The 27549-nt window shown below is 54.7% G+C and overlaps 14 protein-coding genes across 14 annotated transcripts; 7 read left to right on the forward strand and 7 right to left on the reverse strand.

Annotated features, from left to right (window-relative positions):
• Nucleotides 1-444: 444 nt before the first annotated feature.
• Nucleotides 445-862, forward strand: ATEG_03108 (uncharacterized protein; the record flags this gene model as incomplete). Its single annotated transcript, XM_001212286.1, has 2 exons — nucleotides 445-704; nucleotides 778-862. 2 exons carry the CDS (start codon nucleotides 445-447, stop codon nucleotides 860-862), a joined length of 345 nt encoding a protein of 114 aa, XP_001212286.1.
• A 707-nt stretch (nucleotides 863-1569) lies between these two features.
• ATEG_03109 (uncharacterized protein) lies at nucleotides 1570-2172 on the reverse strand (the record flags this gene model as incomplete). Its single annotated transcript, XM_001212287.1, has 3 exons — nucleotides 1570-1693; nucleotides 1759-2042; nucleotides 2110-2172. The coding sequence occupies 3 exons, from the start codon at nucleotides 2170-2172 to the stop codon at nucleotides 1570-1572; spliced, it is 471 nt and encodes a 156-aa protein (XP_001212287.1).
• A 363-nt stretch (nucleotides 2173-2535) lies between these two features.
• Nucleotides 2536-5690, forward strand: ATEG_03110 (exosome catalytic subunit DIS3; the record flags this gene model as incomplete). Its single annotated transcript, XM_001212288.1, has 2 exons — nucleotides 2536-2731; nucleotides 2782-5690. 2 exons carry the CDS (start codon nucleotides 2536-2538, stop codon nucleotides 5688-5690), a joined length of 3105 nt encoding a protein of 1034 aa, XP_001212288.1.
• A 189-nt stretch (nucleotides 5691-5879) lies between these two features.
• ATEG_03111 (MCT family MFS transporter) lies at nucleotides 5880-7774 on the reverse strand (the record flags this gene model as incomplete). The annotated part of the gene is made up of 3 exons (XM_001212289.1): nucleotides 5880-7190; nucleotides 7248-7480; nucleotides 7708-7774. 3 exons carry the CDS (start codon nucleotides 7772-7774, stop codon nucleotides 5880-5882), a joined length of 1611 nt encoding a protein of 536 aa, XP_001212289.1.
• A 1194-nt stretch (nucleotides 7775-8968) lies between these two features.
• ATEG_03112 (LIM domain protein) lies at nucleotides 8969-11369 on the forward strand (the record flags this gene model as incomplete). The annotated part of the gene is made up of 3 exons (XM_001212290.1): nucleotides 8969-10783; nucleotides 10836-11115; nucleotides 11197-11369. 3 exons carry the CDS (start codon nucleotides 8969-8971, stop codon nucleotides 11367-11369), a joined length of 2268 nt encoding a protein of 755 aa, XP_001212290.1.
• Nucleotides 11370-11534: 165 nt separating this feature from the next.
• On the reverse strand, nucleotides 11535-12687 carry trm8 (tRNA (guanine46-N7)-methyltransferase; the record flags this gene model as incomplete). Its single annotated transcript, XM_001212291.1, has 3 exons — nucleotides 11535-12211; nucleotides 12268-12455; nucleotides 12512-12687. 3 exons carry the CDS (start codon nucleotides 12685-12687, stop codon nucleotides 11535-11537), a joined length of 1041 nt encoding a protein of 346 aa, XP_001212291.1.
• A 224-nt stretch (nucleotides 12688-12911) lies between these two features.
• On the forward strand, nucleotides 12912-13468 carry ATEG_03114 (ESCRT-II subunit protein VPS25; the record flags this gene model as incomplete). Its single annotated transcript, XM_001212292.1, has 2 exons — nucleotides 12912-13292; nucleotides 13346-13468. The coding sequence occupies 2 exons, from the start codon at nucleotides 12912-12914 to the stop codon at nucleotides 13466-13468; spliced, it is 504 nt and encodes a 167-aa protein (XP_001212292.1).
• Nucleotides 13469-13780: 312 nt separating this feature from the next.
• On the reverse strand, nucleotides 13781-16476 carry ATEG_03115 (uncharacterized protein; the record flags this gene model as incomplete). Its single annotated transcript, XM_001212293.1, has 4 exons — nucleotides 13781-14428; nucleotides 14481-15009; nucleotides 15237-15878; nucleotides 15947-16476. The coding sequence occupies 4 exons, from the start codon at nucleotides 16474-16476 to the stop codon at nucleotides 13781-13783; spliced, it is 2349 nt and encodes a 782-aa protein (XP_001212293.1).
• Nucleotides 16477-16807: 331 nt separating this feature from the next.
• On the forward strand, nucleotides 16808-18314 carry ATEG_03116 (putative toxin biosynthesis protein; the record flags this gene model as incomplete). Its single annotated transcript, XM_001212294.1, has 4 exons — nucleotides 16808-17011; nucleotides 17072-17210; nucleotides 17264-17372; nucleotides 17438-18314. The coding sequence occupies 4 exons, from the start codon at nucleotides 16808-16810 to the stop codon at nucleotides 18312-18314; spliced, it is 1329 nt and encodes a 442-aa protein (XP_001212294.1).
• A 277-nt stretch (nucleotides 18315-18591) lies between these two features.
• Nucleotides 18592-19779, reverse strand: ATEG_03117 (ceramidase; the record flags this gene model as incomplete). The annotated part of the gene is made up of 3 exons (XM_001212295.1): nucleotides 18592-18778; nucleotides 18853-19613; nucleotides 19696-19779. The coding sequence occupies 3 exons, from the start codon at nucleotides 19777-19779 to the stop codon at nucleotides 18592-18594; spliced, it is 1032 nt and encodes a 343-aa protein (XP_001212295.1).
• Nucleotides 19780-20623: 844 nt separating this feature from the next.
• ATEG_03118 (putative mitochondrial carrier protein) lies at nucleotides 20624-21723 on the forward strand (the record flags this gene model as incomplete). Its single annotated transcript, XM_001212296.1, has 2 exons — nucleotides 20624-20675; nucleotides 20786-21723. 2 exons carry the CDS (start codon nucleotides 20624-20626, stop codon nucleotides 21721-21723), a joined length of 990 nt encoding a protein of 329 aa, XP_001212296.1.
• Nucleotides 21724-21982: 259 nt separating this feature from the next.
• Nucleotides 21983-23580, reverse strand: ATEG_03119 (uncharacterized protein; the record flags this gene model as incomplete). Its single annotated transcript, XM_001212297.1, has 3 exons — nucleotides 21983-22192; nucleotides 22246-22311; nucleotides 22369-23580. 3 exons carry the CDS (start codon nucleotides 23578-23580, stop codon nucleotides 21983-21985), a joined length of 1488 nt encoding a protein of 495 aa, XP_001212297.1.
• A 1890-nt stretch (nucleotides 23581-25470) lies between these two features.
• On the forward strand, nucleotides 25471-26505 carry ATEG_03120 (zinc-dependent alcohol dehydrogenase family protein; the record flags this gene model as incomplete). The annotated part of the gene is made up of 2 exons (XM_001212298.1): nucleotides 25471-25885; nucleotides 26012-26505. The coding sequence occupies 2 exons, from the start codon at nucleotides 25471-25473 to the stop codon at nucleotides 26503-26505; spliced, it is 909 nt and encodes a 302-aa protein (XP_001212298.1).
• Nucleotides 26506-27051: 546 nt separating this feature from the next.
• ATEG_03121 (putative prefoldin subunit 1) lies at nucleotides 27052-27317 on the reverse strand (the record flags this gene model as incomplete). The annotated part of the gene is made up of 2 exons (XM_001212299.1): nucleotides 27052-27222; nucleotides 27288-27317. 2 exons carry the CDS (start codon nucleotides 27315-27317, stop codon nucleotides 27052-27054), a joined length of 201 nt encoding a protein of 66 aa, XP_001212299.1.
• Between the last annotated feature and the right edge of the window lie 232 nt (nucleotides 27318-27549).

Below are 27549 nucleotides of genomic sequence, written 5' to 3' on the forward strand. Positions count from 1 at the left end.
AAGGAGCGTCCGGACGCGTCGTCGCGCGTCGGGCGTTCCTGCCTCAGGCAAGAAATGCATATACCCAAGTAGGTAAATATTGGTGCCTGCAATCTCAGGCCGAAAGGCGGCGGAGGAAGACACACCCGATTGGGACTAGCGCGATGACTCCGACTCCAGCCCGTTCGGCCTTTTGCGGCTTCTGAACATCAACCACTATTCATCTCGTCACCCCTCCACTCTGTCACTTCCCGCGGCGCCAGCAATCGCAGTCAGATTCGAAATTGTTCAATTGAGCCCGCTGCTCCAGTCGCCGGCTAAAGGATTCTTTAGAACGGCCTCCTTGTTCCTCCGCCCTTGCCGTCCTATATCAGACAGGGGCCTCTCAACCCGCCACCGCCTGTCTCGTTCAGACCCGACAGAACTAGGACTTCGAAGTTAAATCTCGTCCTTCACATATTCACAATGTCTGCCCGACCCCTTTCGCAGTGCCTCCGCGCCCGCGCCCTTTTCCGCCAGCCCCAGAACGTGCAGGGCTTTTCGACCCGAAGCAACCTCCGCGCCGCTGATCACGGTGATCACTATGATCCTCCTACTGGATATCTTTTCGGTATCAAGCCCGGCCAGAAATACGTGAAGGAGGGCTGGGAGAACCTGTGGTACTACGGATTTATCGGTAGTCTGCTCGTTGCTGGAGTCGCATACGTTTTCAAGCCAGACACCTCGTATGTTCATCCCCTTAGTTGCCGCTGGTCCCGGTGAAACCCCCCAAATACGCGAATACTAACACAGTAGTAGGATACAAACATGGGCTCTGGAGGAAGCCCGGCGGAGACTGGAGGCTGAGGGTATCCTGGAGGATCCTGACAAGCAGCGCAAGTAAACGCCTGGTCCGGGGTTTTTGTTCACTGTACATAGAGTGATCGGACATTTCAAAACGCTTTCGGATGATAGGTTGTGTCTGTGCCAGTATATAGGACTTGCTGGCCCTGATTTAGACAGACAGGTCTTCTTATTCTATTTCCTTTGTTTCCAGTTCCTGCGTGTACTGTATCAAGTTTACGTATATCTCCGTATTATTCCACCTGTTCGATCCAAAGAGCGATGAAAGAAGGACAAATAAAGTCTTAACCCATAGAGCATATGCGATCCATGCAGTTGAAAAGCATATCTGATCTAAAGGCAGCAACCCAGCAAGCATATACCCCTGTCCTTAGATTTCTGGATATATGTCTGTCCTTCTCAAAAGAGGCATCTCACGCCTGACCTTCTCAAGAAGATCGTAATCTAGATCAGCGACTGCAATTTCCGGTTCTTCATAACCATCACCCAATTGAGCCACAATCTCTCCCCACGGATTCGCGATAAGTGAATGGCCATAACTCCGTCTCTTTTCGTTGTGAGGCCCAGCCTGTGCTGCAGCAATAACATAAGACTGAGTTTCAATGGCTCTGGCACGTAACAAGGTTTCCCAATGTGCCTTTCCCGTTGGGATTGTGAACGCTGATGGATATGTGATGATCTGGGCATCTTGTCGCCGTAACGATAAGCTGATTTCTGGGAAACGTAGCTACCGAGTAGACATCCATGTTAGTTGTACTTTCCTTTCTTCATGGGAATTCCCTTGAAGCTCACGTCAAAGCAGATGGCGAGACCAACACGTCCCACTGGAGTATCGAATGGGCGCAGGATTTCCATCCCCTTCTCGACGCTCCTTTGACGTCAAGTTAGCACGGCGGCGTGTGATCATTCTTGGATACAGTCAAGTCACCAACGTACGCGCTCTCTTTTAGGACAGGACCGCCTTTTATGTCCACATCAAATAAATGCACCTTTTGGTAGCGCTGAGTAATAACGCCTTTCTCGTTGATCCAGACGAGAGTGTTCTTGATCCTGCCATCAGGCGCGGGCTCATGAATGCCGACGTTGATGTGCAAGTTTCCCTGCTGAGCCTCTCGCTGCAATCCCAATACAAACTCACTATCCTGCACAGGACGTGCTAGAGAGATGCTCTCTGCGGGAGAGGAGGCAATATAATCCGACGCCTCGGGAAGGAACAACGCCTAAGGAGGTGTGAGCGAGACAGTTGGTGGTCTTTAGACACAACGAGGCCTATCGAGGTTACTGTACTTTAGCACCAGCCGCAACTGCTTTGCGCGCCAATGTTTGGCACTGGGCCAGATTGGCCGCCATATTCGCCGTCGAGCATAGCTGACCCACTGCCTGTTGGTGTGTTAGTGCATGTTCACTGACATACAGAGCCTGAATTTGGGATTCATACGACTCTAGCCATTTATACTGCTATTTGTATCTTATCAGGCAATAGAGAGAATGCAAGACGTCTTTGCAGAGAGGGGGAGATAGAGAAGAGCTCGGCATTGATGCTTACTTCGGACTGTCGGCAGCCTTTCCCGATTCGGACGGTTATCTCGACTCCAATTCAGCACGCGGGACCGCAAGCTAGAAAACGTCACTGACTACACCACCAGCCCCGGAAATCAACGCGCTCAGAATCGTGAGCTGACCTGCGAAAAGCAAGGTCATCATCCGGGCAAGATGAAAAGTCTACGACGGGATCTTTCGACAGATCCGCACGCCGCAAATGTCACCAGCAAAATCTTTGTCCGGTCCACGAAAAGTGGAAAGGTTCAAAAGATTGTTCGAGAGCTTTACTTGAGACAGGACATTCCTTGTTCATCCAAGCTATGCTCGATCTGCCCATCTGTTGCGCCCACAGATGCAAATGGAAACAGTAAGGCTTGTCCAGCTCTGTCGACGTTGCCTGTCGCTAATGTGAAATAGTTGCGCCGTTCGTCCTTTCGGACCAACCTGCTGGCACAACGGCCTTCCCCCGCGGCCATTACCTCGTCCCCGATACGAATGCGCTGTTAAATGGAATGGACCTGTTTGAACACACTGGAGCCTTCTACGACGTGGTCATCCTTCAGACCGTTCTCGAAGAACTTAAGAACCAGTCGCTGCCCCTCTACAATCGCCTGCTTTCCTTAATTAAGACCGACGAAAAACGCTTCTACCTATTCTTCAACGAATTTCGGCTAGAGACTCATGTTCGGAGAAACCCAGACGAATCGATCAATGATCGGAATGATCGCGCCGTTCGCGCCGTTGCGAAATGGTACACCGAGCACCTCCGAGCGGCGGCGAAGAGGGGAAAGAAGGAGAAGAACCTACCAACCATTGTCGTGCTTACAGATGATAAAGAAAATTTGCGAAAGGCAAAGGAGGAGGGTGTGACGGCCCTGTCGCTGTCGGATTATGTTTCCGGCCTCGAGGATTCGGACAGACTGCTCGACATGATTAACGAGTCAAGGGAAGCAAGAGAAGCAAAGGGCGCTCGTGGGGAACTCTTCTACCCCGAATACTACACCATGTCGAAGATCATGACTGGCCTGAGGGCTGGTACGCTACATCAGGGTGTGTTCAACGTGTCGCCTTACAACTACCTGGAAGGTTCTGTCAGTGTTGCGGCATTCGACAAACCGCTGATTATTTTGGGCCGTGAAAACAGCAACCGCGCCATCTCTGGGGATGTTGTGGTGATCGAAGTCTTACCCAAAGACCAGTGGAAGGCGCCTTCGACCAAGATTGTCGAAGAAGAGGCCGTGACAAAGAACGACAACCCGGAAAGTGAAGACACGGAAACTGTGGTGACAGAAAGGGAACGGAAGGCGCTTCAAGAAGAAGTCAAGAAGGCGCATGGAAAGAACTCTGAGGGTAAACCCCAGCCAACGGCTAAAGTTGTCGGTGTCGTGAAAAGAAATTGGCGGCAGTACGTCGGGCATGTTGACTCCGGCTCAACAGGTGCGCAGGGTACCTCCGGACGACGACAACAGACGGTCTTTGTTTTGCCCATGGATAAACGTGTGCCGAAGATCAGAGTCCGGACTCGTCAAGCTGCCGACCTTCTGGGACAGCGGATTTTGGTTACTATTGATGCCTGGGATCGTGATTCCAGATACCCTACCGGGCACTTCATTCGCTCACTCGGAGAGCTGGAGACCAAGGGCGCCGAAACAGAAGCCTTGTTGCTGGAGTATGATGTGCAGTACAAGCCCTTCCCCAAGGCAGTCTTGGACTGCCTTCCTCCAGAGGGCCATGACTGGAGAGTTCCAGCTAGCAAGGACAATGTTGGCTGGAAGGGACGGAGAGATCTCCGTGATCTTCTCATTTGCAGCATTGACCCTCCTGGCTGTCAGGATATTGATGATGCTCTGCACGCACGCCCGCTGCCGAATGGTAACTTTGAAGTTGGTGTTCACATTGCTGACGTATCGCACTTCGTTAAGCCCAACAATGCTATGGATCTCGAAGCCAGCCTTCGCGGAACAACAGTCTACTTGGTGGACAAGCGTATCGATATGCTTCCGCATCTTCTTGGAACGGACCTTTGTTCTCTGAAGCCTTACGTGGAACGGTATGCTTTCTCTGTGCTCTGGGAAATGACTCCCAACGCGGAGGTAGTCTCTGCTGATTTCACGAAATCTGTCATTCGTTCCCGGGAAGCTTTCAGTTATGAGCAGGCTCAGAAGCGCATCGACGACCCCTCCCAAAAGGATGAATTAACAGAGAGCATGCGCACTTTGCTGCGGTTCTCCAAGATACTTCGCCAGAAGCGTATGGACGCCGGAGCCTTGAACCTGGCTTCCCCCGAGGTCCGCATCGAAGCCGACAACGACGAGGTTGGAGATCCCCTGACCGATGTGAAGACGAAGGCTATGCTGGAGACGAATAGCCTGGTCGAGGAATTCATGCTTCACGCCAATATTACTGTCGCATCGAAGATCTACAGCACTTTCTCGCAGACCGCTCTGCTACGACGTCACGCCACACCCCCGCCCCAGAACTTCGAGGAGCTCACGAATCAGCTGTCTAAGAAGCGGAATATGAGGCTCGATGTATCCAGCTCCGGCGCGCTGGCTGATTCGCTCGATCGTTGCGTCGACGAGGCCAATCCCTTCTTCAACACGTTGGTCCGTATTCTTGCCACTCGGTGCATGACGTCTGCAGAGTATTTCTGCGCAGGTGCGCATGGCGAGTCAGAGTTCCGCCACTACGGATTGGCCTCTCCGATCTATACCCACTTCACCTCTCCGATTCGACGATACGCAGATCTGTTAGTGCACAGGCAACTTGCGTCCGCCATTGGATACGAAGGCGAGGACGGACGCGCGCCAGTCGAAGGCGTCATGACGCGGAATCGACTGGAAGACATCTGCCGCAATATCAACTACCGCCACCGCAACGCCCAGTTTGCCGGTCGTGCCAGCATCGAGTACTACGTCGGCCAGGCACTCAAGGCACGTGGCGAGAAGGTGTCGGCCGACGGAGTGGACGGCGGGATTGAAGAGGAAGGCTATGTGATGCGTGTTTTTGAAAACGGAGTGGTTGTCTTTGTGCCCCGTTTCGGAATCGAAGGTGTGGTCCGTCTGGAAGATTTCGTTCTCCCCGGGGACTCGGCGCTGAAGTCCGTGGAGGAAAGACGCGAGCTCGTGATCCGCCGCGAGAGTGACTTTGACAACGAGGAGTACACTCTTCACGTCTCAGACAAGGGACAGACCGACAAATCCCGGGGCTTGACCGTGGAACTTTTCCAGAAGGTCAAGGTCAATGTGAGCTCTGTGAAGGAAGAGAGCGGACGGGGCGCAGGAAAGAGACGGGTGCGGATCCTGGTACTGGGGGGTCAGAAATAAGCTGGAAGAAAAGTTTTGAATTACGACATTCGATGTGAATAAACATGGCGTCTAGGACTATAGGGTTACCACTATACGAGGCTGTTCAGAGGACGTTAATTAGAAGCATATGCACGTTGTGTTCCTGGCGTCGCATTCCACCGAGTAACAACGTATTACCTATATACTAGAACTATGCATGTTTGTCTATCATACTTTTCGGAGAGCCACCATGCTGCGCAAGAGCGCCATTACAGACGCAGTCTGGCCGGAGTCGGTACTCGGCAGCGGAGGAGCCGCAGTTGCTTGCGTATTCTTTTCGTCTCCGGCAACAGGAGCATTCTCTTCCGCAGCGTCGTTCCTCACACCATTGTCTGCGCTAGCAGACACCGTCGTCTGCTCCGTTCGGACCAGATCCTGCACCTTCCAGCCTCGGACCAGCCAGAGACACAGCGAGCCGCCTATGTACATGAATCCCGTGAACAGCTGGACTCTCAGGTAAATCGAACTGGGCGTGCTGTAGTCGCGCAGAAGCAGAGCAATGGCCTCCGAGACGGTCGTCGGCGCCACCAGAATAATCCAGTTGATGCTAAGCCCCATGGGCAGATCTCTCAGTCCGAGAATCTCGGCCAGCACAGGTGTCACCGTCGCCCAGTACGTGCCGGCGACCGTTCCCACCAGCACGGCGAAGAAGCACACGACGCCCATGCTGCGGGCAAACACCCAGATGACGAGGCAGAACAGGCCGCAGCAGAACGACAGGAACGTGGCGACGTTGATGCGGCCGAGCTTATCGCTGAACATGCCGACGAACGGGCGGCCCAGGCCCTGGCCCAGGTTGAGCAGGGCGCTGACGATGCTGCCCTGGTGGGAGGACAGGCCGATGGAGAGGGCGAAGTTGGCCAGGCTAAAGAGCAGGGCGACGTAGCCCAGCATGCTGAGCACGCCCCAGCCGAGAAACAGCAGGAACTCGGACCGCCTGAGCAACGGCAGATGGAAGGCCTTGTAGCGGCTGCCGACGTGCTTGTTGCGGTCGCGCAGGAGGTTCGCGCACACCAGGTTTACGACGCAGGCGATGATGCCCAGGATGCGAAAGGCCCAGCTGAGGCCCAGACGCGGGATCATGGCGCCCACTGCGAGTGAGTAGATCAGACCGCCCAGGCCGGAGCCGGCGGCGTTGATGCCCATGGCGAGCCCTCTGCGGCGCTGGAACCACTGCGGGGTGATGCCTACGCTGCCGACGAACATGAAGCCCATGCCCCAGCCGAAGCAGACGCCTTGGCTGAGGAAGATGTGCCATCGTTGGGTGGCGAAGGAGGATCCGATCAGGGAGAGGGTTTCGAAAAAGACGCCCAGATTCAGGACCAGTCGGGTCCCGAAGACGTGGATCATATGTGTGGCTAGCGGGGCGACTAGGAGAGCACACGAGATGCTCAGGCCGCCGGTGAAGGCATAGGAGAGGGCTGAGGTGTTGGGGAAGACGTCGTGGGAGAGATACCACGATAGAAAGACGCCATAACTCTGGGACGGTGGTCAGTCTTGCGTCTCTGTCAAGAAGATAGTATGTGGTGTACTGACACTGTTGATTCCCCAGGTGTGGGCATTAATCCAAAAGACACAGGCAACGCACACCCAGCCATAGCCTCCGTCTGGAGGCACATCCTGCGCATATTTAGCCTCCAAGTCTTCCGACTCGGCACCTTGATGCTGCTCTATCTGCGACGCAGGATCTCCTTGTCTGCGGGAAGAGATGCGAGACGGGGGAGATGGCTCATAATCTCGCGAACGGGTGATATCGATAGGCGTATGATCTGCCATTTGCAATTCTGCGAGGAGATGATGCTATTGTCGACGAACGGACGAATCTATGGCGTCGGCTAAGGCCGCCACGAGTGTCTGATAGGGTTTGGCTAACGCAAAAAAGACATAAACTTCACATTGGAGGATCAGAAGAAAGCGATGTATACGAGAGAGTGTCTGAAGAAGACGGGGATTAAAGAGAAAAAACCGCCATGGATAATAATCTGATCCGACTAACTACACCGTTCTAGGGAATCCTTGGCCGCATGATGTCGGCGATGACTCCGACGCCAACCAAGGGTCATTATTGGGCTAGTGGCCCGGGGAGGAGCAGACTAGCACCGCGCGAGGATGCCGAGTCAACCGATGCGGAGATGAGGAGTTGGAGACGAGGACCGAGGGTAATGTGGAGAATGGGGTAGATATAGGTACGTATGTACATACGTATGTAGAGGGATTGATTTCTTCCATGAAAGGATACCTACGGGAAGATATAGTATACTCCTTCGGGACAACAATGCATCGGAAAGAACTCCTGCCAACCACGTGTGCTGTCCCACATATTCTCCGGCATTTTCCTCTAGGAGAGTACATCTGTCTTTGTGCTAACTCAGTGCTAGAGAGATGTCTCATAACTAATGATGGAACAAGAGCAATACATTCCTCATGGAACATCAGAACATCAGAACATCAGAGATAGTTAGAGAGAGTTAACTAGGGCTTAGGGCATGCTGAGTCAGTGAGATCCCCGCGTTGCCTCGCGACGGGCGACTATTCCCGATGGGGAAGTTTGGCTGGTTTGCAACGCTTGTTCTTGTTGTGATTTCCCCTCATTGAGCACTCCGTCCCTTATCAGTGAACTGCTCCGTACAGAGTACTATCGCGTTGTCCAGACAATCATCCCAACCCACTCTCTTCTTCTTCAGCTCGCTCACTAACAGTCTCAAGTCTCACTAGTCAGTGGATCGGAAATCGCCAGATCTCTCTAGCTCATTCCACCCTTGTTCCACTCCCAGCCACCCTCGGCCCCTTCATTGGCCCGTATTGGCCTTCGGACACTGACTTCATAGCTTGTCCAACTCATCAATTGTCCCTCGATGTTTTCACCGCCATCGTCGACCCTCTCTAGCCCTCTGTCTCCAGCTATAAATCATGCATAGACCCCATCTCCATCACCACAAGGCCAAAGACGGCCAACGGAAGGTGACGCCTCCCGGTCCTACATACATGTCCAGTGATCAGATCGGTAAGTTTGACGCTCTGTCCACGCTGAGTCATGGCATTCTTCCGTGACAAAGCCGTTGGTGGAGTGACCAACTAGCGGTGTATATGCTCTCGATCTGACCTGTTGTTTTCTTCTTCGCCTCGTAGCGAACTATCTGAAGGACCTGCGGACAAATCGTCCGACTCGTCCAGGGGGTTCGCGGCCTCTTCCCCCGAAGGCTTCCCAGTCAACCCCCAATACGCACCAGGACCTCCCACCACGAGCGGCATCCGCCATGTCGACATACGGGCACGAGCGAGTCCCATCTGCGGCACCCGCAGCTGAGATCGAACGTCCACGTGCAACCAGCGCCCTGTCGAACCACCGCCCGATGTCATTTCGCGGATCCATAGGTAGCTCCGCCGGGCGTCCTCTCGTCCAAGAGCCCAGGGCGATCCCTGGTCGACAGGCTGTCTCTCCCACTCGAAGCTTCTCTCGTCCCAGCCCCCCGTCACCGAACGCGTTATATCGGGAGAGTGCGCAACGGCGAAAGGAAAAGGAGGAGGCCCGCTCCTTGCGTGACGCGTTGCAGGAGATGGATCTACAAGACGACATCCGCCTTCATAACGCGGCCCAGGATGAGGCAACGGAGCTAGTTTGGATGCACCTGAACCCTGGTGTTCCTTACAAGAACCCGTACGCGCCTTACCGTAATCCCGATATGGAAAAGCTCCGTCAGAGCCCCGAAAAGAGTAGCCATTCACATACCAAGAGTCTAGGGTCTTCCGGCTCTCAACGTGAGAGTCATCTCCCGGTATTCAAACGATTCTCAACGGGTCAGAGCGGTGGAGGTAGCCCGGTGGAAAAGCCGGCGCATCACGAACAGCAGACGTCTCCTGGGAAGGATGACACAAGTCCCAGGAAACAGGAATCTCTGCGGAGAAAAGTGAACTTCGCCTTGCCCAGGGAGGACACCCATAGGAGTACTAAGGACGACTGTGGGCTGGGCCTGACCAATGTCGGGACCGACCTTCCCAAAAATATCTTCAGGAACCCAACCGATCAGATATACGAAGAACCCAAGGACTCTCCAAAAGAAGAGGACGACCGTCCGCTGTTCTCTAGGTCCGATTCGTCGGCCTTGAGATCGCGACCGCGCAATATTCTGCGAGGTTCACGGCCTCTCCCAGCGCGATCTGGGAATTCCATATATGACAAACTCTCCCGTTTTGAAATTCACAAAAACCCACCAAGCCAGTCGAGAGACCCCGGGTACACAACGAACGATACCTTTTCCCAGCCAAAGGTTGCAGAGGAAGAACCCCTGCCGACGAAAGATGGCGTCGAGATACGCAGCGATGATATCCGGGCCGCTACAAGCAAGAAATTGAAAGATCGGAGTACTAAATTACCCATGCCAACCGCCGTCAGCGATCGAGCTGGCCGGCCGATCGTGAGTTTCGACCCCCAGTGGAAACCCGCTGAGGCAGAATCACCCCCCAAGCGTCAATCGGCGCCTCAGCCGCCGCCTGCACCTCCGGCGCCGACTATCGAGGTCTCGGAGGCGGCGCCTATTCCTGTCATTAACCTCCCGGATGACAAGGAACCTACTATCTCTGAGATGGAGGAATCCTCACGAGATCAAACAAGAAACCAGCCTCTGCCAGCTCAGCAGAGGCACAGCCACCTATCTAACTCTTCCCCCAAGAAATCTAGGCCAGCTGTGACGGATCGCTGGCTATCAACCTATACTCGTTCTGGAGTCCCCACCGCGAAATGCGAATCTTGCTCGCTCCCCATTGCGGGGAGGATCGTCACGGCGGCGGGCTCGCGCTTTCACCCCGAATGCTTCGTGTGCCATCATTGCAACACTGCACTGGAATGTGTAGCTTTCTACGAAGAGCCGGAGGCGAAGCGAAATGAACGACTGGCAGACACTTCTCCAGATGATGAAGAGGCGCATTCGCTGCGGTTTTATTGCCATCTCGATTTTCACGAACTGTTCAGCCCTAGGTGTAAGAGCTGTAAAACACCCATTGAAGGAGAGGTGGTTGTGGCGTGTGGCGCTGAATGGCACGTCGGCCACTTCTTCTGTGCCGAGTGTGGTGATGTAAGATTCCCCCGGATATTCGAGTATGAGCCCGTGCTAACTCCATTTATAGCCTTTTGGTCACGATACCCCGTTTGTAGAGAAGGACGGGTTTGCCTGGTGTCTTCAGTGCCACTCCCGCCGCACCGCTCCGCGATGCCTGGGCTGTAAGAAGCCAGTGCTGGACGATGTGGTCATTAGCGCGGTTGGAGGGCAATGGCATGACGCCTGCTTTGTTTGTCATGAGTGTGGTGAAGGATTCGGGCCGGATGGCCGGTACTTTGTGCGCGAAGGCGAGCCCAAGAGGACAGCCAAGGGCCGTATCATTGGAGGGCCTGTCCAACTGGCCGTGTGTGTGAGATGTGAAGGCATCCGACTCAAGGCGTCGCCACGAACCTGATGGTCTTGAGTATGCTGACGAGATGTTTGACTAGCTGTGATTGACATGGTTGACTATGGCGAGGGTATACGGTACAAGCATTACATCGACTTTCTGCATCAGGTGCATATGTCGCAAGCGGGAGTTTGTCTGACTTATTGGGTTGTTGCTGGAAATTTGCATAGTCAGGAGCGGGTGTGGCCAGTTATGTGTATGATTCGAAATTGAATGACCTATTGCCTGTTTTGCTATTACACCCGCTTTAACACGTAGTTTACATACGGGTACCTAAGACCTTTGAATCTATTCATGCATGAGTTGTCGAATGGATATGACCGCTAGGAACGTTACCAACCCACCACCAATAAAGCAGAACTTTTCGATCAGGCATCATCAAGCCGGCCATTCGGGGTCCGCTTTCCGCCGGAACACAGCAACATACTTGTTCCCCTTATTCCTCGAGACCTTCTTCCCTTCTTCCGTCGCCTCGCGCATGACCTCCACACAAGGATCCTGCTGCAGCTCCTCGTCCGACACCCGCTCGAAGAGCTCTTTGATCCCATCCGCCCCATCATCACACGGCACAGCGCCGTCGACCTCCGGCTCCCGGAAATGCCTCAGAATCCAGTGATGGTACTCTTCCACATCGGTGATGGTGTACAGCAGGCCCCCGGGGCGCAGCGCATAGGCATATTCGGCGTTGAGCGTCTCGGAGATGATGCGCATTTTGTGCTTGCGTGCCTTGAAGTGCGGATCCGGGAAGCAGATGAAGATCTTGGACAGCTGGCCCCGGCCGAAGAAGTTCGGGAAGAACTTCATCGTGTTGCTGCGGATCGCCGAGATGTTCTGGAACCCGCCGGGGACCAGCGTCGTCGGCGCCTGTTGTTCCGAGGGCGTCGTTGAGTCTGGCGAGGCGGCTTCGCTGGGCGTCGGTGGTGCGGCGGGGGATTCAGGCGCGGCGTCGCTGCCGCCGCCGCCGGCGGATTTGAGTTTGAAGTGTCGTTGTTGGGTGCGGAGGGCTTGGATGCGTGTGTTGACGTAGTCGAGGACCTGGATGCGGATTTCCATTCCTGGTATGTATCGTCAATCCCGTCGTCTTTATTCGTCGTCTTTGCACCATACGTACCAACGATGAGGGTCTCAGGCAACAGCGGCGCCAGTCCAATCAACAGCCCGCCAAACCCACAGCCAATGTCGACGACCTCCACGTCCTTCAGCAGCTTCCTGAACCCGCCGAGGTTGGTCTGCGCGGGGTCCGGGTTCTCAAACGCAGGGTAATGCGAGGCCCAGTCCATGTGCGCTGGGCTCAACGGACTGATGCATGTCAGCCCTCGGGGAACGGGCGCTCGAACGGGAAGAGGGCCACGTACTATTTCAATTGATGGTCTGAAAACGGGTTCGCATGTGCGCGCTGGCGATAGAACTTCTTCTGCGGCAGTTGGAGCGCGGCGCCTGTATCGGCGCCGGATTGCGCGCGGGCAAGGGCTTCGACCGTTCGCTGGCGGTTTGCCTCACGCTTTCCGCGCTTGTTTCGGGAGTTGCCCATGCTGGATAATGTGCAATTGTAGGGAATGAGTATGGTTGAGTTGGGGTATAGACAGGAGAGGAGTTGGGGTTGGGAGGGTTGCGGGCGGAAATTTTTCGGCGGAGGAGCGTGCGGAGTCATCATCATCATCATCATCGCATCTTATCAGTCCTTCCCCTCTTCCGCCAACGACACTTCAACCACAAGTCTCCCCATCTTTTGATACACCTATAGACATCCTCACCATGAGCAGCACTCTTCTCTCGTCCGCACAACCCTTCGAATTTCCGCCCACCTACTCCTTCCCGCCGTTCTTCACCCCGCAACCCAACGCCGCAACGCGCCTCTCGCAGCTCCAGAAATGGTCCTCCCTCATCCAGGCCTGGTGTCGCCATCACCGGCTCTACCGCCTCTCCCTGGTGGAAGCGATCGAGTCGCCGCTGTTTTACAATGCGTCGCTGCGCAAACGGCTGTCACTGGCCGAGGCGCGGAATGTCATCGACTGGATGGCCAAGGGCGAAGACGGCGGCGGGAAGAGGGCAGAGTGGATCGACGGCGCGAACAAGACCATCGCCTGGATCTGGTGGCGGAGACCAGAGGAGTGGGCGAGTCTTGTTGCGGACTGGGTATGTCTCTCTTTTGTGAATCTGGGAAATGGAATATGGGCTGACTGTATCAGGTCGAGAATACCGGGCAGAAGAACGTGGTGCTTACCGTATATGAGTTGACACAAGGAGAAACGGCCATGTCACAAGGTATGTATACACTCGCCTACGGAACAGCTATCGGGTCAGGATGCTGACTCTCTAGAATGGCATGGTATGGACACGGACGCCATGCTTCGGTCTCTTAACGTCTTAGTCAAGAGAGGCAAGGCACAGGTCTTTGGTAATGAAGGCCAAGAAGGTGTCAAGTTCTTCTAGATTAATAGACGCTCAAACGCACTCATTCATCCCGCCAGCCCGGTATTGTCGCTGGGTCAACATCAGGCTGCAAGCAAAACCGCAATATGCCAATGTACAGCAATAAGAATCCTCACAAAAACAAAGAACACCGAGATATCACTCAATAAACCGACCGCTGCGGACGCTCCAGACACCAATCGCGATACAAATCATTCCTCCACCTGGTCGGCCATATCTTCGTTCAGCTCGTACCCTTCTGCGTTGCGCAGTTCCTGTGACATCGCAATATCAAGAAGCCAATCGACGCGGACAATTCGCGGTGTTTTGCCCATGCCTAGCGCCATCTGCCGGAATTTCGGCCAGGTCTTTATCTGATCCGGCATCACACTGCTCAGGAGGTACATTTCTTTCCGGCCAGGGTTCTCGTCAACCGAGCTGTCATCGTCACTCTCCTCGCGCTGCGACTGATACGACACGCGTCCCCGGAACAGCGAACAGTCTCCACCGTTTGCATCGACGATTGATTTAAACGCTTCGAACCCTCCGCGAATGGATTCGACGCAGTAGATATGATATCCTCGGAGAAGTTGATTCTTGTTCTTCTTGGCGTTGGCCTTGGCTTTTTCCAACGAGAACCCGAACCGCTTCTCGGCCGCTTCATCCTTGAGGATGAAATCGGCGGCATCTAACAGCTCGTTCTTCTTCAAGCAGGCAGTGACGTAGTCTGCGCGGATGATCATTGGTCCATAGGCTAGCCCATTGACGAACTTGGGGGTACGGAGGATAGATGGAGCCGCAAGGTGAGTACACTTGCGCGCATCCTGCACGACCTGAATACCAAGCTCGCGCAGTTGTCGCTGTCATTGTTAGCAACCAGCATGTACATATATAGAGTTCATCTGCACATACCTTGTCTGTATCTTCTCTTTTCAGGTTCCCGACCCACTTCTGGTAGCCTGTAATGAGAAGACGCATAACAACCGGTGGCTTTGACTTCTTCTGTCTCTTTGCCTCGATCGCCTCATCGTCCTCTTCCTCAGGCGACGCTGAACGCCGCTTCTTGCTGTTCTTGTCTAGAGTAATGCGGTCCTCGTCGGTCTTCCTTCGGCCGCCATAGATGACACCCCCTACACGTTTCATCTCTTTCTCGTATAGAGCAATATCCGGAGCGATCTCGTGCAGACGGGCGGCGGCAGCATCTTTCGACTTGCGGCTGCTTGTCGACGATGGCGTCTCATTCTCTTTGCCTTCGGACAAGAGCCTGGCACGAGCGGGAGTCTGTATATTCTTGTTGTCTGAGACTTTTCGTGATTTGTTGACAGCACGAGGTGTTTCGTTCGCCGGGGCTGTAACTTCACTATCAAGTCTGGGTGCCTTGTTCGACGACGCCTTCTTAGGGGCAGACTCCTTCTTATTTGTATGGTTCTTCTTCTTTTGCCTGCACGTCCCCGGTCGACATCTTCAGACCGATAGAAGATACTCTCCAGAACGGAACTTGTCCAAGCGCGTTTGACCGACGAACCTCGCTCGAGGTTGGTCCTCCGCGGAACAGTGCGTATAACCGTGGGTCGGAGGACCGGCTGCAGCTTCCACTTCGCATAGCTCTCCTCGAGGCCACAGGTGGTTGACAAACCCTGCAAACCCCATTCCTATGGCGGACGGTACATTTCGCGCTGTTGCCCATGGGCCGTCACCAAGTGGGTATTCTCTTCTCGGAGAGTCTTGGTACACTCTGCACCCGTGGCAGCAATCAGATTCTCCAAGTAGACTCGCGCTTCACCCACGTAGTTGGAGAGACTGATTTTGAGGCCTTTGAACCCAGGGATCCCTGTGCGGGAGACCGGGTAATGAAGCATCCGTCGGTAGGGGGAGGTCCACGTATTGTAAGTCATCAGATGGTACAGCCAGGAGAGGTTTCCGACGTCCTTGTTGAGTCTGGACGCGATGCGGTACGCGACTCCTTCTCGGTAGCGACAGATCAGGATATCCGCTTTCGCAACGTCTGAAACCACCGAACCTCCGCCTTCTTCAATGATCTCGGTGATGGAGTTGAGTAGGTGCGATCCAATCCCCAGGTCTGTCGAGAGCATGATCTGCTTGCCTGCGAAAACGTCGAGTTTAGGGCGCTTAAGAGGCGAGGTGACGGGGGTCGGCAGGCTTTTCGGTTCGGGAGTCGAGGCGCCAACAATATCCTTATTGTCTGAGGAGCGAATGGGTGCATCAGGAGCGGCGCGGAGGATCTCGGGGTCAGGAAGCGTATACGGGCGTTCATCGATTCGTCGTCCAAGTTTGAGGCAGTCGTCGAACCTAGCACACCGTGTTAACCAGCGCGATCGTGGTCGAAACTGGCGATACCTTGAATTAATCCAGCTTACCAATGAGGAAGGACAATTTTAATGTTCAACTTCCGCGAAAGGACGAGTCGGGCTTTGTCGGAGTTCGTTGTCAGATCCACCAGGTGCGTCACCGTCTGGTGCAGTCTCGACGTGTAGAGACCACCCTTTGCTACGACGCCGCCCAGAATCGCATCCTTATCACCTTCTGGGATATCTCCGCAGCAGACCACGACGTCGCTCAGAAATAGACGCGGATCGGGGCTGAACTGGCGTGGGTTGGCCAGCTTCCGTTTGGACAGCGAGGAATGCACCCATTGCGGTTTGACGACCGGAATCAGTGCATCATGGGCGGCTTCGAACGCGGGAAAGTCGATGGTCAGGGAGATGAGGTGTGTAAACTCCTCTAACTGAGGAAAGGTCGCGGGGGCTTCATAGATGACGGACTCTCCACCGTGACTCTCGAAGGTGGCCGCCAACTGATGAGCAGTAGACGCGGGCAGATCTTTAGAGCATATGATGCAGGCCTTGCACTGGTCGAATAGACGCAGCTCGTCGTGGGGGACAGCCATGGTGGTGGTCGTGGCCTGACTGTCTTGTTCTTATCGAGACTACACGAAATGCGACGCGCTGTGACGCGCTGCGGAAGACACCAGGTCACGTGTGGTGCACAGTGTCGGGGCATAATAATAGTGTTCGAGCGGCATAAAGTCCGGGGAAAAAAACAAGGCGAAGAAGCCTCGGCTCAGTCCGAGTCACGGCAACCATCGCCGCGAATGTTTCCCGGCCGCTGTGGGGGAAGGATAGTTAGAGTGGACTACAGTACATATTAAGAGCAGCCCCAGGTTTAATGCTCTGCTCCCCACACTCTCCCCCTTTCTCTCCTCACACAGTCGAGACACCATGTCGTCTTTCACGTCCGGCCCGTTTCGTGTGGTCGAACATACGGTCGAATGTCAACATATCCGCGAGTACCCTGGCGCTACCGCCAACACGCAGGAGGATGAGCTGCATCTTGCCGTGAAGCAGTATATTCCTCTCGACAACCCAAATCCACAGCCCGGAGATGTCACTATTCTAGCGGCACACGCTAACGGCTTCCCAAAAGTACGATGGTTGCAGCTGTGCCCCAATTGACTACATGGCGACTAATTACCTGTGGAATAGGAACTATACGAGCCGCTCTGGGAAGAACTGTATGCCCGCTCCAAGGCCAACGGGTTCCGGATTCGGAGCATCTGGATGGCAGATGTTGCGCACCAGGGACAGAGTAGCGTGCTCAACGAGGATCTACTGGGGAATGATCGTACGTATCCATTCATGAGGACGAAGCCCTATGCCCGTACTGACTTCTAACAGCCAGCTGGTTCGATCACCCCCGAGACCTCCTCCATCTAGTCAATGTCAAGCGCAAGGAAATGCCCCGGCCCATCATCGGAATTGGTCACAGTATGGGTGGCGCGCATCTGTAAGTACCTATTCGTCCCCGCTGCAAACCCGTCTGGCCCCTCTCTAACTGTCCTTACACATCAGCGCCCAATTGTGCTTGATCCACCCCCGTCTCATCCACACACTCGTCCTCTTGGACCCAGTGATCCAACGACAGACGACACAGCTCGATCCGCTCGAGGTCGCCAAGCAGAAACTCGTCATCGCTAAAACCACCCAGCTTTCCACCTACCGCCGAGACCTCTGGCCTTCGCGCAAGGCCGCCGAGGACGGTTTCAAGCGCAACCCATTCTACCAGGCCTGGGATCCGCGCGTGCTCGACCGCTGGGTGAAGTACGGTCTGCGCGAACTCCCCACTGCGATCCACCCACTGCCAGAGGAGCCCAAGAGTGGCGAGAAACCAGTCACACTGACCACCCCCCTCCACCAGGAGGTCTTCACCTTCTCCCGTCCCAATTACGACGGACCTCCTGGCAAAGACGTGCCCATCAACCGTGTGACACATCCTGACCTCAACCCCAATCATCTGGGATCGTGGCCGTTTTACCGTCCGGAGCCGTCGCGGGTATTCTCACAGATCCAGCATCTGCGCCCTAGCGTGCTGTACATCTTCGCCGGCAAGTCCGACATGTGTCTGCCCGAGATGATGGCCGACAAGATGGAGAACACCGGTGTCGGTCTGGGCGGCAGTGGTGGCGCCCTGGCGGGGCGCGTCCGCAACGAGTATCTGAAAGAATACGGGCACCTTCTGGCCCAGGAAGCCCCCGTCGATTGTGCCGAGGCTGCTGGCAAGTGGATTGGGCAGGAGTTGGCGCGGTGGAGAGAAGAGGAACGCATGTTCCGGGAGCAGTGGGACCGCAAGTCGAAGGTCGAGAAGATGACCATTGATGCCCGGTGGAAAGAACATGTCCCGGCGCCTGTGCGGCCCAAGAAAAAGGAAGATTCGAAAGCGAAGCTGTAATTCATGTTCTCTCGATAAGGTTGGATACAGAGGCCATTAGACCTACACCCACTTGTACATAGTTAAATCTACAACCAACGCCCGGTCGTGTCTATAAAATCGATTGCAGTTCTATGGATAGGTATAAGAATACGCCCCAGGCCAAGTCTATCCTAACAAAACCATCAACCCCGAGTCGACAGAAACACAGACAGCATCAAAAGCACCGGGCTCCGACGCCCATCAACCCAGACCAACACATAGGTATCTCGGAATCGTACACAGAATTTCGACCAGCTTAATTGGACTTCTTTGCGGTCCCGTTCTCAGCGCGCTTCGATCCGATGTTCGTGCGCAGGATCTCGGGAAAATTCCAGTAATGAGGCCACCAGAGATGGAACTCCTCCTGACGTTTGTTCAGGCAGTGGCGCAACCAAGTTCCCCAGACAATGTACATGTAAGCCCCGATGCCAGTCATGAGATGCCTGCAGACAAAAGATTAGCCGAGCGGTTCGCAGAGTAGAAAAGAGAGATGGTGAAATAATGGAAGTCAACATACCACCAGCCATGACCTTCGAGGAAAATACCCCACGGGAGTCCGACGGCGTGGCGCCAAACGCGAATCTTTGAGCAGTAGTGGTTATCCAGGTTCCAGATGCCGAACCCACCCAAAAACAGGGTCAGACCGTAAACGACCATAAACCACATGGTCTTGAGAATTTTGACATCGCGAACGTTCTCGTAGTGCTGGCGCTCCTTGGACAGCACGGGGAGACCCTGTTTCTGGCGAGCCAGACGGTCTTCCTCGGTCGAGTGGCGCCAACGCGGGCGCAGGGTCACTTCCATGGTGTACATGCTGCGGATAACCACAACGGTGGTTAGGAGAGCGTATGCGTTCTGGTGGAAAACGGGGTCTTGGAGGTAGTGGTAGTAGAGGGTGATGAAGACAGCCAGACTGGCGAGGGAGATGGCCAGGACAATGCGGACGGACGTCGGCCTCGAGTAGGAGAAGGAAGCGTAGGCCATCAGGCAGGTGGTGTAGATCATGGAGAGCTCGTCGACAAGCTGCATGGGGTCTGGGAGGAGAGAAGTCAACGTGCGGTTCAACGCAAGTATATGACGCTCGACCTTACATTTCAGCGTGGAGTGGAACAGGAAACTCCCCGTTCCCACGACGAGATACCCCAGATAAGCGACTTTGAAGATAGTATCATGTCCATGACGACGACAACTGAGGAACCCTTTGACACCAAGCCACATGAATAGCAGGTTGGTCAGGGTGTTGACGATCTCGGCGGAGTATTTGGTGGCATAGTAGTCCTAATGGGCCGGTTGCGCACGGTTAGCACGGAGAAGGAGGAATTGGGTCTGAATTGACACGAAAGACCGAGAGGAAACGTACTTCTTCACACCAGTTCAAGGTTGAAGTGACCGGACTCCAGTACCCGTCCTTGGGTTGGGGATATGGAAACGAAGGAAGGTACATGATTCTGGCTGAGCTTCTCCGCAGGCGGGGTATATTCTTATCTATAAGAGGCAGAAACAGAGGGAAGAATAGGAAGGGAAGAATAGGAAGGGAAGAATGTAGAGGAAGGAGGGTTAAACCCAGAGGGACATGATCCAGGTCAGTGGTTTTCCACAAAGAGGCGAAGTCAAAAGGGAAGAGGGGAGGCGAACCACCGGATGGAAGTCACAGGGAAGGAAGTACATAAGTAGTAAGCAGAAGAGGCGATGGCAATCATGAATTACGGTAGAGGTGTTTAGCCGTTCCTGGGGATGCAGGCGGCCGATTGGCCCCCCTCCGAACTCTCCGCGCCTTGCCGATGGTTTCAGTACCGGCGGTATTATTATTACCTCAGTATTGTTCCGAATGCAGAATGCCCTACTGGACAGCCGGTAAGAATGTAAGATACCGTCACGTCATGACAATTTCGGCCCCGGTCGGCATGATCCCTGCAGCCAATCGTCCTGCATACGTCGGCCTGCCTGCTGGATGACTTCACCAAACCTTTTCCATCTCGCTCGACCTCTCACTTCATCCTCTACCCTCGAGTTGATTGTTAGTTCCTGACCTGCGCGATCCCCAGACTCTTGCGATCCAGGTCTCCCATTCTCTGCTTCAACTCTTGAAATGCCGTCTATATCTTCCCCCACCTGATTTGGACCGCACAACGGTCTTCTCCACCCAACTCAGCCTCCAAGATACGTACTTGGCGGTGAACGGTCGCTCGACTCGCTCAGTCGGACTGAACCGGTCAGACAGCAAAGTCAATTCGACCGACTCATTCAGAATTCGAATGACAGGGTGACCTGTACGATTCCCCAAAGCCATGTCGAACAATGCCGCGTATCTGGCGCCGCAGGTGAAAACCACCTCAACCTGTATGTCTTACTCTTTTTCTGAATCCAGATCGCTATTGATATCCTCTGGGATATCTTCTACCTCATCCAGGAAATAAGTAAAAGAAACAAACAATAACACTCATCTGCAGCGTCCAAAACCACCTTCCATTTCGCCGCCGGGCTCTGCTCCGGTCTTACCTCCTCCATCCTCCTACAACCCGCAGACCTCCTCAAAACTCGAGTCCAACAGTCCCAACAGACCGCTGCTCTCCTTCCAACCCTCAAGACCATCCTCTCTTCTCCCCATCCCATCCGCAGTCTATGGCGGGGTACTCTCCCGTCCGCGCTTCGCACGGGCTTCGGCTCCGCGCTATACTTCACCACGCTGAATGCGTTGCGACAGCCTTTGGCACAATCGGCGGTCCTAACAGGCTCCAATGGGAGCGCAAATAAAGGCACAAAGTCATCGTCAGCTCTCCCGAAGCTTTCCAACTGGGCCAACCTAGGTACCGGTGCTGTCGCTCGGGTTGCGGCCGGATTCGTGATGATGCCGGTTACCGTGATCAAGGTGCGCTACGAGTCAGACTATTACGCATATCGCAGTTTGTACGGCGCTGGTCGGGACATCGTGCGCACCGAGGGGTTTCGCGGTCTGTTCTCCGGGTTCGGGGCCACGGCGGCTCGAGATGCACCGTACGCGGGACTCTACGTCCTCTTTTATGAGCAATTGAAACGTCATCTGGCCGGCCTGAAGCATTCAGGAACGGCTGACCAGCCTTTGGCGGCGACATCGTCTTCATCAATCAACTTCATATCCGGCGGGCTGGCTGCTGGTCTTGCCACAACCATCACGAACCCGTTCGACGCTGTCAAGACTCGACTGCAGCTCATGCCCGGCAAATATGGGAATATGATGCGCGCAGTCAAACTAATGATCCAGGAGGATGGCGTTCGGAGCCTGTTCGGCGGGCTGGGCCTGCGCATCACCCGGAAAGCACTGAGCTCCGCCCTCGCCTGGACAGTGTACGAAGAACTCATCCTCCGCGCGGAGATCCGGTGGGCTGAGAAAGCCCACGCACATGTATAAATACGAATTGACTAAGGTATATACGCTAAGGCCATCGGAGTTTCGGTACGGACGTTAAACATGAAGCATAATGTTCGTCATTGTATCATATAACTATCATCTCAACAATCCCAGCTCATGGCATCAGAAGCATCAAATGAACATATCATATATCAAAAAGAAAAATCGCGTGCGGAAAAGAGTAACGAAATCAGAGAGGCGAGTTGACATCCAACAAAGCAGCAGGTATCAGACCGTATATTTGCGACGAAAAAACACTTCAGGTGAAGAGGAAGGCTCGGCGGCTCGGGCTCTTCTTCCGCACAAGGTACAATTTATCCTTCTTGCCATCGCGCACGCGCAGCTCGGTCTGCGAACTCGAGGTCTGCGTGACGAGCTTGCCCTCACGTATCCGGCGCGTGTGGGAAAAGAGTTCCTCCTGCATGTCCTCGGTGATCCATTGTTTAATGATGATATAGTTTCGGTCATGCTAGGCCATCGGTCAGTATGGTGATCTGTTTTGGGAGTGTGACTGCCACTTACCTCGTCCCAGTCCCAAGGCAAACGGTAAGCTATCAAAGTATCGGGGAGGAGATACTTCCGGTGGACCTATGTTCATGTCAACATCGCGACAGATCTATGCAGCCAACAAGCGACATCACATACCTTGATCCACGTCCGACGGTGATCTTCCTCCTCCTTCTCATCGTCTTTGTCGTCCTTCTTCTCCTTGCCCTTGTCTTTCTCTTTATCCTCCTTCTTCTTGAGGAGTTTCTCGATCTCCTCCTCGGTGTATCCGAACTCGGCACGAAGACGATTCCGGAATTCCTCGTCCGCCTTCTCCTTGGCCTCTCGCTCAGCGATCTTGCGCTTTTCCTCGGCCAGCTTCCACTCCTCGATGGCGGCCTGCTTCATCAGCGCCAACTTCTTCTCCTTCTCGGCCTTTTCGAGGGCCAACCTCGCCTCCTCATCGCGGATCTCCTTCTTGATGCGCTCGCGCTCTTCCTCCTCCTCGATCTTCTGCTGCAGCTCTTTCAACTTCCGCTCATGCAGCTTCGCCTTCACCTCCTCTTCCTCCTGCTGTCTTCGCTGCTCCTCCTCCCACAGCCGCAGCTTATGCCGCTGCTCCGCGCGCCGCTGTTCCTCCTCCGCGCGCTGCTTGCGCTCCAGCCGATCGAGCCGATGCAGCCGCTCGCTGAGATCATCCTCATACCAGCCGTCGTCGATGACGATCGGACGGGTCTGCGAGTGGTCGCGGTGCTGCAACTGCTGCTGGTGTTCTTTGTGGCGGGCCAGCTCGCGCTCAAGACGCTCAATCTCCTGCTGCTGCTTGAGGAGCTCAAAGTCCTGGCGGGCGTCGCTCCGCTCCAGCAGACGCTGGCCGACGACGAGGTCGTAGTCGCGGGGGGGCGGGGGCGGGGGCGCCGCCACGGCGGGGGCGCTGGCACGCGGGGATGCCTCGCGCGAAATGCTGCCGGTGTTGGCGCGGGGGCGCCGGTGGCTGCGCAGCAGTGTCTCGTCGTCGGTCTCGAAGGGGTCGACGTACTCCTGCTGGCGACGGTTCTTGTTCGAGGACTTGTTGCGCGAGTCGTTGCGGATGTCGACGATGACGGCGGGCGGCTGCGACGGGCGCTCGCGGTCTCGGTCCCGCCGCCGCCGAGCCCCCGTCGACGCGGAGCGGTGCAGGTGGATGTCCTGCACGATAGGGCTGAGATAGGCGGTGCTGCTGTGCTCTGGGGCGGCGCGGTGTCGATGGCGGGACACGGAGCGTCGGCGCACGGAGTGTCGGCGGCGAGGGTACTCCAACATGGAGAGGTCCGATTCGGAGTATTCCGTTTCGGATTCAGAATCCGTGGTGGTCACGACGTGACGTCTCATGGTGGTGGTATTTTGTTAGGGTGGGAAATTTTGGTCGTGTAGAGGGCGAGGCAGGTGGGAGAATCAGGGTAGAAATGAAAGCGGGGGGACGCCAGTGACGTAGGTTGATGCAAGAATCCTCGAATGGGGGCTGGGATGACGCTGGGTGTCGAAGGGACAGATATCTCAAACGAGAGCAACGCTGAAAAGACGAGGATGAGATGAACGGGAAGAAAGGAGAAGAGACGAGAAAGAAAAGGAGGAGAAAGAGAAGCGAAAGGAAGAAAAGAGGCTCGTAAAGGCGGGCGCTTCAGCTGAAAGTGGGGGATCAGTCAGCCTGACCAGGATCATCTATCTCTGCACCTATCGTGGTTTAGGGCTAGACTGGGCGTCTCGCTCGAGGCAAATACCTTAGGTAGATACCGGGTTACTCCTGTAGTCGAGTCGTAGCACTAGTGACCATACTATCTACACATCTCATCTCAACCAAGGAAGACAGACGGATCATCCCGCCGACCCAAACAAGCTGATCGCATCATCGGGACACTCGGGGGCAACGTGACACCCACGGTGACTGGTCATTCGGAGTGAGTCAGGGTATTCCTACGATTAACCGCCGTCATCATTTCATCTAAGAATAGTGATGCACCATCGCAGTTCCTACAGTAGTGGCGATGTTTCTTGTTAGGGCTGGCGTCTGGCGTGGTGATCGGCGGTGGTTGGGCAGCGGTTAACTACAATACAAGTAGATGGTTGAAAGAGTTGGACAATGGTCCCTAGTTTCTTTTGTATTGTTTCAGGATGGTGGAGTTGGGATTAGGCGCCTGGTAAGGTACCAGCGTCTGTAGGGCGCATCAAGATCATTAGGTGCTCAGATACCTGGTAGGTACCTAAATCGTACCATGCTAAGGCTGTGTATAGTAGTACCTAGTAGGTATCTCATGTCATGCCCCATGTATGCAGGACTAACGGGTGGATAATCATTGACATAATTCTATTGACCCTTGCATGGATGGGACTATGTAAATCATTGCACTATCGTTGATCCACTTTTGAATGGAACTATCAACGGCTATACTAGTCTATATATTTCTCCATGACGTCTGTGGATGCACACTTAGGGCGTTATCCTTACTCCCCTTTACTGACAGTGTAGAAGTCGGGCACAAAAAGCTTTCGTTGTATGCTTTGCTAGGTTGTATATACCACTCTCGACTATCCCGATGGACATCTAAGTCCTAGCGAGTATATATCTAGAGAGAAGCAACACCTCATGACAGACTGACAGAGTATCCGCATCGTCTTTCTACACCAGCACCCCATAGATGGCCCAAGTCGACGTTGATCGATTCCGCAGTCACCGTCGACGAGTCACTGAAATGGTGGCGTCCGGCGTTTTATCAGTACCCTTGGAGAAAGATACCCGATCCCATCATCCGAGATGCGTATACAGCAACCCGCCCTTCCTCACCACACACCCTATCGACAGCCCATCTGATATGTTCAGGCCTCTGATCAGACCATCAGCCCAACGCGATTCCCGTTTATCTGCCACAGTGTGGTAGGTGGATCTGGGTGGGGACTCACCGTCGCAGAACCTTGGAATACTCTGTGGATAGTACAAGTAGGTAATAAGTCAGCAGTGGCTGCGGGACCCCCCGGGAACATTATTAACATTATCCATGCTGGAAATTCTCTGTTGACTTTAGGTACTGACTGGAGGTCTTTGTGCAAGTGTCTTTTCTGCTTCGATATCATCGTCATAGTATACAATCACACTCGCATCAACCATGACTAGACCACACACCCCGGCTTGGATCCTGACCGGTCAAGAAGGGCCCTCTAGTCTCCAGTTCGTAGACAGCCTGGAACTGCCCCAGCTAGGCGATCACGATGTTCTGGTGAAGATCCATGCGGCCTCCCTCAACTACCGCGAAGTCGTCATCGCACAGGTACCGCACCCGTCCCCACCACAACACCCTGTTCTCACCACCACAGGGGAAACTCGGCCTGGATATCAAGGATAAGCTAGTTCCCGGCTCGGACGGTGCCGGCGTCGTCGAGGCGGTCGGGTCCAACGTGAGACAATTCCAGTCGGGCGACCGTGTCTGTACGCACATGACGCGCGACATGCCGGACGATGCGCCGGCCACCTTCGCGGACATCCAGGCCGGCCTCGGCCAGAAGCTGGACGGGACTCTCCGTCCGTACGGCGTATTCCATGACACCTCGTTGGTGAAGATGCCGCCCACTCTCACCTTTGCTGAGGCAGCGACGCTGACGTGCTCTGGGTTGACGGCGTGGAATGCGCTCTTCGGCCTGCCGGGTAAGGAACCGAAGAAGGGGGAGGTGGTCTTGGTGCAGGGCACTGGGGGTGTTTCTATTGCTGCGTTGCAAGTATCGCTTCCCTCTGTATCGAAGGAGTCGAGAAGGACACGGCGTACTAACGCAGTGCAGTTTGCCATTGCATCGGGTGCGATGGTCATCGCTACCACCAGCTCGGACCAGAAGACTGCCAAGCTGAAGGCGCTGGGCGCTCAGCATGTCGTCAATTATAAGACCACGCCGAAGTGGGGAGAGATAGTCAAGAGTCTGACGCCGGATGGTCACGGCGTGCACATCGTGGTGGATGTGGGTGGGTTGTCTACGCTGCGTCAGTCGCTGGAGTCCGTCCGGCCGGAGGGCATGATCGCGTTGACTGGTCTTTTGGGTGACGCCGGCGCAGATGTTCCTACCATCCTTGATGGTCTTACGTATCTGTGCATCACTCGGGGTCTTCTGTTGGGATCCCGCGCCCAGTTCGATGCGATGAACCGCTTCATCGAGGAGAAGGGGATCAAACCGGTGCTCGATGAACGGATGTTCACACTGGCAGAGGCCAAGGAGGCGCTGGAATACGTGACGCAGCAGCGCCATTTCTCCAAGGTTGCCATTGATATCTCCTAAGTTGGCTGGTGTAGTACATGTGTTATTCAAAGCGAAAGCTAGTCGTCCACGCGCCCAGGAATTCAATGGTATATGGTAAATGAATAAAATACATCATGGCCGCAGCAGCCGGTGGAACCCTGGTCCAGCCAGAATCATGGCAGGCTCAAAACACAATCCGGCCGCTATCTAGAACAGTCCCATTGCCAGCCAACATCTCTGTACAGCGGCATGTCCTCGTCCCAGACCGAAGCACGCATTGCGCATGCTGTATGGTGCATGTTGTGTGACCTGTCGTCCCCCAGTCCCTCGACATAACCCATGATTTTATAATGCGCCCCGTCTGGTATCACGATCTATCCCCCGATTTCATGATCTTCTGCAAGTTCTCCACGCCGTTCTTATGCGTCATCTCCAGACTATGCAGCTTCTTCTCGAGATTCGAAATATCGGTCTTCAGCTCCGTACTGTCGGTCGATATCCGCTTGCCGACGGCGTCCATCGGCACACTCACGAACCTGTCCCGATTAGCCATCTTCTCACTCCGGGACGCGACCAATCTACTCCTTACATCTTCCCAACACCCTCGTAGACGGGAGTATCCTTCGGAAGGGTCCTGATCTCCTCCGACGTCAACTCCAGCTTGCGGATCTCTCTTTGTTTGGCAGTCATCTGCGCCTTGGTCACGCCGATCTGCTGCTGCGAGGTGATGATGCGGGCTTCGATTTCTTGCAGAATCTGGTAATTGTCGAGGGTTAGCTTCTATTTACATGGACCGGTGCGAGGCATCGAGTGCTATTCACCTTCTGCAGAGCTTCATTCGGGATGGACATTTTGAGAGCTCCGTGGCGGGGTAACGGACGTGGCGGTTCGAGTCTTAGGCAGAAATCGTTTCGCTGGTCGTATGTACGATCCGCTCGGGGATATCGGTGGTGTAGAACTTATATGTACGACGCGTGTGACTGGTGTGCGGGTGCGATGAGGCGTCTAGCTCTAGAGCACGACGTGGTATGGGATGAACGCATCGCGCCAAGCATTCGATGCCCGCCCCGGGGGATTTCCGTA

This window comes from Aspergillus terreus, genomic scaffold, assembly GCF_000149615.1.
Source record: "Aspergillus terreus NIH2624 scaffold_4 genomic scaffold, whole genome shotgun sequence".
Lineage (NCBI taxonomy): Eukaryota > Fungi > Ascomycota > Eurotiomycetes > Eurotiales > Aspergillaceae > Aspergillus > Aspergillus terreus.